Source organism: Tupaia chinensis, unplaced genomic scaffold (assembly GCF_000334495.1).
Source record: "Tupaia chinensis unplaced genomic scaffold, TupChi_1.0 Scaffold000228_1, whole genome shotgun sequence".
NCBI classification, from domain to species: Eukaryota; Metazoa; Chordata; class Mammalia; order Scandentia; family Tupaiidae; genus Tupaia; species Tupaia belangeri.
The window spans coordinates 3,210,089-3,219,841 of record NW_006159703.1 but is presented as its reverse complement, the minus strand read 5'-3'; the positions used below and the strand labels follow the sequence as shown (position 1 = coordinate 3,219,841).

The window sequence follows — 9,753 nt, the reverse complement described above, 5'->3', positions numbered from 1 at the left end:
AGATGAGACAGCTTCCACCTGATGAGATTTTAATATTTAGCCCAAGTTATGGAATAAAACCACAAAGGATCTGATTTAAACAACTAGCAATCAATGACCATAAGGATTTTTAAATTTTTTTGTATTAAGATTCTTTTTAGAAAAAAAAAATTTAACTTTATTTTTATTTATTTATTTTAATTTGACCAGAGGGATAGAGAGAGAGGGAAAGCAAGAAAACAAGCCACCAGGTCCGGCACTCAAACTGCGGTCAACCATGTGGGAGTCCAGCACCTTTAATCACACCACCTGCCAGCCCCCACCGTAAGGATTTGAAGTTTAACATTTTTGGAAAACAGTTTTGTCCCCATGTTAAAAATATACCAATAGTGGAAGAAGGGTATTTAGAATTAACTGTTCCACACTGTCAGATACAGCAGATAGAGTTTTTCTCTCTTTTTCATTTTTTATCTTTAAACACATTGTGGACCTGTCACCTAGCTAGGACTGGAAATCCATCTTACTCTCTGACACTGCGGTCTAACTGGTGATGGTTTCTGATGGCCCACAGGGGTACTTTGGGCACAGAAGCAGCTCACTGGAAATAAAAACAAGCAGTTCAGAATACAGAGATCATATCGGGCTTCTATTCCGATATAAAGTGTACAGATGTGAAATGGCACAAACGATTCTCTCTCATCACAATGGAGACGCTAATGGTCCAGCTGCCCTTGGGTAAACATGAACACAAAAACATTTCCCATCATCTCTCCTTTGGGAGGGTAAAAACAAGGTCAGAGAGGAAGAACAGGTGACTAGGAGGGAGGTTCACAGCACACCAGGGCTTGAATCACCATGAATGAAAGATGGAAGTGGATAAACATGCAGGCAGCTAGAGGTACCGGCGAGAGCAGACTCTGGTCACTTTCTCATCATTGCTCTTTTCTGCCCCTCTCCCTCTCTGATATTGATTGGGGCAAGTACTCAGAGAAAAACAAAACAGCACAAACAACATGTGGGAACTGCAGATAAATCAAACAGGCAGGACCAAAGAGCTGGCTTAAAATCTTTAACAAAATATGGCTGCTCTTAAAGAAGAGAGGCACTGTTTCACGGCTCTGCCAGAAACTCTTACCTATTAGCTCAGTGAAGAGACAATGGTAAGTGCCAAGCTGAAGTTTCTCTCTCTCCGCTCATGCTTAGTTTCCCCAATGTGAACTTCCTTCTGGAAAAGTCTGGTGTAGCAGGCAGTCAAATCTATTACTTCTCTGTCTGCTTCCACCTGCCTGACTTCTTAAATGGGTGCCGGCCTGATCTTCCCTATCTCCAGCTTACTGCCATCCTGGTGAGGCCCCAAGGGCAGGGATAGGTGACCTGAAGAGCCAAGAGGTTAAAACAACCCCCTGCAAAGGCTGTTTACTTATTTCTACCCAATGGTATCTGTGGGTTGCCAAAAATCATTCTGTAAAGATCTTCTTCTGTATTATTATCAGTACAGTGGGATTATATCACATGCATAACTCACTTAGATGAATTTAACATTGAGCTTGACAGGGGCCAGCAGTTGGCGTAATGGCTATGTCGCTGGACTCCCATGTATTCTACCACAGTTCAAGTTCCAGACCTGGTGGCTTAAATTCACACTGGGCGCGTGTGCGTGCGTGTCCAAGATCCCAAAAGGAGAATGGAGAAGGGACTACAGCATGGTCATCCCCCCTGGGGGGTGATTTCTCACTTTCTGTCTCTCTGTCTCTCTCTGTCTTTCTGGCGAGCGCACGCGCCCTATAGCAAAAACCTCTCCAAAAAAAATAAATTGTGCTTGACAAATAAATAAACATATAAAGAAAGAGTAAGATAGCAATAATATTTTAAACATTTAGGCAATGCTTCCTGCCATTCTTGCTAAACACAAGGGATGTGGGAGACAGGGTACCATTGTTCTTACAGTCTCCATAAACTTAGACCTCTCAGATGAGTTAGCAATCCATCGTCTCAAATATAATGCTAGCCTACATAGAAGTGTATCATTGTTCAATAGGTTAGTCCATCTGACATGCGCCAAAATGAGATCGGCATCAAAATGAAGAAGCAAAGCAAAACAAAACCAGTGACTTGTTTACTCCCAAGGTGACTCATTGTGCTGGGCTTTCCTGAGAAAAGGCACTTCCCATTTGTTATGAGTGATGTAAGGGATTTTCAAGGGAACATTTTACTGTTTTTCAGATTCATTTCTAACCTAGACTATGACCCCTGTGTAAGACACAACTTCACTGAACTGTGAGGTGAACATGCTTTCAGCGTGGCAGTATTCTTTCTTGTTTTTCTTTTTGGATTCTCTCAAGATACAGGTTTCTGTTAAACTTCAGAAGACGATTAGCCCACAAGGAACACACTTACTGGAAGAGGCAAGTGGTGTGCTCACGTTTAACAAGTGGCTTATGGTGGTGGGAGGGGGGAGCCTCGATGTGCAGCATTTACTGACTTCCAGGGTTTAAGTACTCCCATCATCACTAATTTCAAGTTCCCAACTTCACATCACCAAAGGGAGACTTGGGGAGGAAGGTGCACAGTAGGCTCTTGTAGCAAACACAGGCTGACGTGAGCTGACTCCAGCTCATATCTGGAAGGCCCCCATGAATCTGTGTTACATTTATTCTGGTCCCATTCATCCTGATGGGGTTCTTTATTCCTATCAGTCAGGCTTCGTGGGGGGGGGGGTCTCACCTTTTTAGAATGTTTTCTAGCTCTGAAGAGCCTCATTGAGTCCAATGTCCATTTACCCACATGTCACAGTGTACTTACAAGAAGTGGAAAAATAAAAGCTACCTCAAATTTCCTTTTAAAATAAAAATAAAGGCTGTTTAGTATCATAATTGTAGCACTAAAAAGGTAGAGTTCAGCTTATCTCGTACAACCCTCTCCTTTTAGGTGAAGAAACTAAAGCAGAGAAAGTAATAAGAGACTTGCTAAAGGTCACATAGTGGAGAAACTTCAGCCCAGGAGTTTAGGCTCAGGCCTCTCGTCACTGCTGTGCCGCCTTCTTTGAAAGATACTCATTCACATTTTCTGCATCATGAGGCATGAAGTGGCGAGAACTTCCATCTGCTCCTCTTGACGTGGATCATTAGAAATTCCTGGCCTGTGGTGCCAAGAAATATCCCAAGAAGATGTGGAGGTCTTTAAAGATTGCTATTCTGACCATTGTCTTCTTGTGGCTCTTTGGTTTGTTCCAAGGCTAGATTTGCTTGCCGCTTATTAAAGTCCCTCCTTACTCTTAAAAGAAAAAAAATATATATTATTTGAAAAGAAAAACAAAAGGTTAAATTTTTGAAATGATAGCATTAAGCTCAACGGTTTAAAAAGCAATATGGGGCCAACAGGTGGCATGGTGGTTGGAGGTGCTAGACTCCCATGTGGCCAACCATGGTTTTAGACCTGGACCTAGCAGCTTGCTTTCTCACTTTCTCTCTCTCTCTCTCTCTCTGTTCCTCTATGGTCAAATTAAAATAAATAAATAAATTTAAATAATTCTTTTTTTAAAAAAGAAATAAGAACCAAGAAGATCTTTAAAATACCATTGATTTAAAGTGCTTACATTCCAATTCCGCTACCCTTTCCATAAACAAAAACATGATGCTAGGTAAATTGATCCATTACAAAATTTTAAATCACTTACAGGACAGAAAAAAAAAAAGCTTCTGAATTTCCCAAATTTTTAATTTTTTGATGTGTATCATTTTTGTAATTAGAAAAAAATTTGTATGTTAAAAATACATTAATGCTCTGAGGTGACTAGCTGAAGTTGCTCATCATTTGCAGGGTGGCTGATCTTCCAGGAGTTACTTACTTTTCTCTGTTGAAAATTATAAACTCCTTCTGGACAGATTCAAGGTGCTCTTGAAGAAGGCACATCTTTGAGGTAAACATTGAAAAACAAAGAAGCATAGTTAGATGAATGAAGATCCTCAAAGAGCCAATAACCTATTGAATGTCAATCCACTGATGAGCACAAATCTAAGCAGTACCAAAAGATTTTCAAAATACATGCTCTGTGAAGAAGATTATGGTAAGAGGGCAAGCAGGAAGCATGGGCTCTACCTCCCCACCTAGACAATTGCACAGCAGAATCTCTGATTTAACAATGTTCTAACTCTGGAGTCCATTAAAGGCTTGCAATTTTCAAAGAGACTTGGAAAAGACAGAAAAGTACATTTAATTTTGATCAATTTCAGTTCTTAGCACAGTAGCTGCTGCTCATTCTCCACCCCACAGCCCCTTGGCAGGCAGCAGTGCATGTGTTCCTGGAGCAGCTTGCATATATAGGGTTGGAGTGAGGAACTATCCTCCAAATACCAGAGAATCTGCCTTTTGATCAGTGCTTGCTGCTTCCATTACAGAGCTGCAAAGAGTTTGGAGACTGGGGCCAGCAGGTGGTGTGGTGGTTGAGGCTGTGGTAGTAGACCATGGTTTCAGTCCCAGACCCAGTGGCTTGAAACTCACGCTGTGTGATTGTGCATGCATGCCCAAAATCTCAAGAGGAGAAGTGATTGCAGCATGGTCACTGCCCCCAGGGGGTAATTTCCCACTTCCCCTTTCTCTATCTGTTTGTCTCTCTCTGTCTGTGGCAAGTGCATATGCCTTATGAGAAAAAATATCTTCTCTAAGAAAAAGAACAATTATTCATTATTATTTTTTTTAATCTAGAAGTTAGAATATACTAAGTTTAAAAGTATGGGGAGAGTTTTCATTCCTGAGTCATTGTTCAGGTGATAGGAGTGGAAACTGTAATTAGAAGGGGTGTTTATGGAGGGGGTCAAGACGAAAGATAAAAAGAAAACTTCACTGTGTCTTACTCTTACTCTTAAACTGAGAGTATCTGTAACCCTGTGGGCTTCCAGTATCGGTCATGGGGAACTGTGGCTAAGAGAAAAACAGAATCTGATAAAGAGCCTCTGAGAAAGCAGCTTTACCCCAAGATTTCTGTGAAATGATTTTTTTTTTTTTTTTTTTTTTAGATTTTTGCAATAGGGTGCATGCATTCTCCATAGACAGAGAAAGACAATGAGAGGGAAAGTGAGAAATCACCCCCTGGGAGGATGGCCATGATGCTATCCATTCTCCACCACTCTCCTCCTGGGTTTGGGGCATACATGCACATGCGCTCGGCATAATTTTCAAGCTGCCGGGTCTGGGACTCGAACTGCATTCTGGAGCTGGAACTGCAGTTGGCCTTGTGGGAGTCCAGCACCTTAACTACCATGCCACCTGCTGTCTCCTCAGTGAAAATTTTTTTTTTTTTGAGAGATTTTCACTGCAGGGCGCGTGCGCTCGCCAGACAGAGACATAGAGACAGAAAGCGAGAAATCACCCCCCAGGGGGGATGGTCACACCGCAATCCCTTCTCCTCCATTCTCCTCTCAGGATCTTGGGCATGCACGCACACGTGCCCGGCGTGAGTTTTAAGCCACCGGGTCCGGGACACGAACCGCGGTCGACTACGTGGGAGTCCAGCGACATAGCCATTACGCTAACTGCTGGTTCCCAGTGAAAATTTTTTAGCACTAAAAAATCAAGATTATAATCAAATCAAATACAAAAGTCTACATGAATTTTTCCTCCAATATACAGCTATTTTATTTCTACAAAAATGTGAAATAGATAATTGCAGAAGAGATTATGGTATGGCACTTCGGACATCAGGAGTCACACCTTACACTCTTAATGGGGTCATACAGTAGTACGAATATTAATTCAATTTTATAAATGAGGAAATAGACATGAGAAAAAGGCAAAACTTTAGTATTTTTACTCCATTAAATTATATAATAGATTTGGCACCAGCAGGTGGCATGGAGGTTAAGGGCGCTGGACTCCCACATGGCAGAACCATGGTTCGAGTCCTGGACCTGGTGGCTTGCTTTCTTACTTTCCTTCTCTCTCTCTGTTCTGCTCTGGTAAAATTAAAATAAGTAAATAAAATAAATTTTAAAAAATTATATCCTAGATTCTATAGCAGTAAATCTCAGCCATAATTGCACATAATAGAATCACTTTTAAGAGCCCCAATACCCAGGATTTCATATCTGAATCTGATCCCGATTCAGATGTATTAGGCCTAGAGTAACCAAGACACCAGCATTTCTCAGCATTTTTTCCAATGACTCAAGTAGTATACTAAGGTTGAGAAAAACTGTCATAGCAGAGATTTAAGAACAAAACTTCTAGGGGGGTGGTAGGCAGCATGGTGGTTAAAGGTGCTGGATTCCCACATGGCCGACCACAGTTTGAGTCCTGGATCTGGTGGCTTGCTTGCTCCCTTTCCCTTTCTCTCTCCCTCTCTCTGGTCAAATTAAAAAATAAAATAAAATAATAAATGGAATTAAATAAATAATTCTTTAAAAAAAAGAATAAAATTCCAAGGGATCATATGATAATGAGCTTACACATTACATAAATCTACAACTCAACACAGCCTACAGTTAGTACGGGCCACACGCTGTGCTAAATGCCTTACGTATATTTCTTTTCTTTTTTTGGAGAGGTTTTTGCTATAGGGCACGTGCACTCACCAGAAAGACAGAGACAGACAGAGAGACAGAAAGCAAGAAATCACCCCCTCAGGGAGGATGACCACACTACAATTCCTTCTCCTTCATTCTCCTCTTGGGATCTTGGGCACACATACACGTGTGCCCAGTGTGAGTTTAAGCCACTGGGTCCGACACTTGAACTGCGGTCGACTACATGGGAGTCCAATGACATAGCCATTATGCTAACTGCTGGTCCCTGTCTCACCTACATTTCATTTCATCCGCAGGACAATTCAGGATGGAAGCACTACTAGTATTCCTATTTTTTAAAAGAATGATTTTATTTAATTTTATTTATTAATTTGTTTATTTCAATTTGACCAGAGAGGGACCAAGGGAGAGAGGGAAGGAGAAAATGAGAAAGCAAGCTGCTGGGTCCGGGACTTAAACCATATGGGAATCCAGCACCTTTAGCCACTATGCCACCTGCCAGCCCCTATTATTCCTATTTTACAAATAAAAAACCCAATGTTTAGAGAACCTACATGACTTAACATTTAAATTATTACTTTAAAAATATATTCAATTATTATTATTGTTATTATTATTATTATTTTAATTTTCTTTATGGCACACAGGCTCACCAGAGGGGGTGTGTCAGTAAGAAAGCAAGCCATTAGGGCTAGGATTGGAACTGCATTTGGCCATGTGAGAGTACAGCGTGTCAACCACCATAACACCTGCTGGTCCCTAAATCATTATGCTTTAATCAAGCGCATAGTTGTTTAGTAAGAAGCCACTACATTGCCATGTCTTCATCTTGTATGACAAGGACAAATCACACAAGAGACTGACTCTCAATGGAGAAAAGGATTTTTAAAAAAATCTCTATCTAGGATCTCCTCTGCAGTTGGCACTGTGCTTGTATTCTTCTTTATCCAATAGGCAGAAACCACTGCAGAGCCTTATGTGACCCCACATTCCATCTATCAGTAAGATAATCCTTCCCCCTTCTTATTCCTATTACAAATTTGGAGCTTTTCAAGCTCGCCTCTTTCTTCTCAGTATTCATTAATGCCATTCCAGCCCCTAGCCTTGAAACACTAAAGACACCTCTTACAGCATGACGGTGAAAGTCTACAAGATTATAAATGGGAAGGAGAAAATGTTCCCTTCCCTAGCCCTGCAGATAAAAGAATATAGCAATCTGCATCATTTAAAAAAAAAAAAAAAGAAAGAAAAGAGAGTTCTTGCTAATATTCCTAACAAAGGCCCTTGTGAGACTTCTAGCCTTCAGATATTGCTGCTAAGCGACATGAAATAAAACCTATCCTCCAGCAGTCTAGGACACTGGATGCTATCTCTTACTCAGTAATGTGCTGGCCTACTCAGAATATTTACATTTATTGGGGCTTCAGGAAAGTCATGATGCATTTTCGCATAGAAAAATATATCATGACTTTCCAGACGACCTAATACAGCTCATTTCTCAAAGAAGTAAACATCTAAATTATCTTTACTAGTTCAGAAAGGCAACCTGTTCATCTGAATTATTCATTCATTCATTCATTTATTGTCATTCAACTAGAGAGATACAGAGCAAGAGAGGGAAAGTGAGAAAGCAAACTACCAGGTCCAGGACTCGACCCGCAGTCAGCCATGTGGGAGTGTCCAGTGCCTGAGCCATCATACCACCTGCCTGCATTCGTCCCAATTTTTATTCCAACCACTGTAATAGATAAAATATTTCACCTGCTTATCCTTTATGGTAACTTTCAGACACTTTGCTTCATAAAGGAGAGGTCCATTAAAGCACAGCACTCTCTCATTCTCCTGAAATTGAGGCTTGGATCAGACTTTGGTGCCATTTATAAGTGATTCACTGCCTCTTCCTCTCCCTGGTATCTCTTAACAAAATAATTTAACTAAAAGGACTGGACAAGATAAACCAACAGGTTAACAGATTGATGGGGCACTTGAAGGATATCTTTAGTGGAAATGATGGCTCACTTACTACAATTGATTGAATTACAAAAAAAAAAATTAAAAATAAGGGACCAGCAGTTAGCGTAATGGCTATGTTGCTGGACTCCCACGTAGTCGACCACAGTTCGCATCCTGGACCCAGTGGCTTAAAACTCACGCCAGGCGCGTGTGCGTGCGTGCCCAAGATCCTGAGAGGAGAATGGAGGAGAAGGGATTGCGGCATGGCCATCCCCCCTGGGGGGTGATTTCTCATTTCTCGCTTTCTGTCTCTCTGTCTGTCTCTGTCTTTCTAGCGAGCGCACGTGCCCTACAGCAAAAAACAACACAAAACAAAACAAAAAACCTCTCCAAAAAAAATTAAAAATAATTATTTTATTTAACTTTATTTATTTACTTATTTATTTTAATTTGACCAGAGAGTTAGAGAAAGAGAGAAGGAAAATGAGAAAGCAAGCCACCAGGTCTGGGACTTGAACTGCAGTCAACCATGTGGAAATCCAGTGCCCTTATTCACCACAGCACCTGCTAGTCCCACAATTGATTGAAATTTTAAAATCATGCTGAAAATGTTCATTTAATGAAGTACCTAACAACAAAGTAAAAGAAATGTGGAGATGGAAAAGATGAAAAAGATTCTCCTTTGGGGAATGAGATACATTAGATCGTTGGGAAAGTCATGATATATTTTTAAATAATTATTTACTTATTCATTCACTTATTTTAATTTGACCAGAAAGAGACAGAAACACAGAGAGAGAGAGAGAGAGAGAGAGAGAGAGAGAGAGAGAGGGAAAATGAGAAGGCAAGCCACCAGGTCTGGGACTCAAACCGTTCAGCCATGTGGGAGTGTCCAGCACCTCAACCACCACGCCACCTGCTGGTCCCTATGATATATATTTTTGATTGTCAGAGGGTACGTGCCCTTGCCAGACAGAAAAAGAGAGAGAGAGAATAGAGACCCAAACCCAGCAGCTTGAAAATATACCAGGCACGTGTGCAAGTGTGCCCAAAATCTCGGTAAGAGGGAGAGACGGAGGTGAAGGGATGTGTGACCATTTCCCATGGGGGGGTGGTGGTGCTTTTCTCCTCTTCCTCTTTCTCTATCTCTTTTTTTGCCTCTGGTGTGCACATGTACCCTCTGTCAAATTAAAAAGTAAGCAAACAAACAAATGGAAAACATAGAAAATAACAAGTATTAGTGAGGATGTGAAGACACTAGCACCCTCAAAAATTGCTGATGAGATATAATATTGGTTCA

The 9,753-nt window shown here is 41.0% G+C and overlaps 1 protein-coding gene across 1 annotated transcript in view; it reads right to left on the bottom strand.

The window, feature by feature from the left end:
• Window positions 1-1,800: 1,800 nt before the first annotated feature.
• The window catches only part of STK32A (serine/threonine kinase 32A), a gene marked incomplete in the record, with an annotated part of 141,032 nt that continues 133,079 nt past the window's right edge, over window positions 1,801-9,753 (bottom strand). Inside the window, 2 exon segments of the mRNA XM_027771667.1 lie at window positions 1,801-3,252; window positions 3,827-3,891. Of these exon segments, the coding sequence (XP_027627468.1) occupies window positions 3,159-3,252; window positions 3,827-3,891 (159 nt within the window).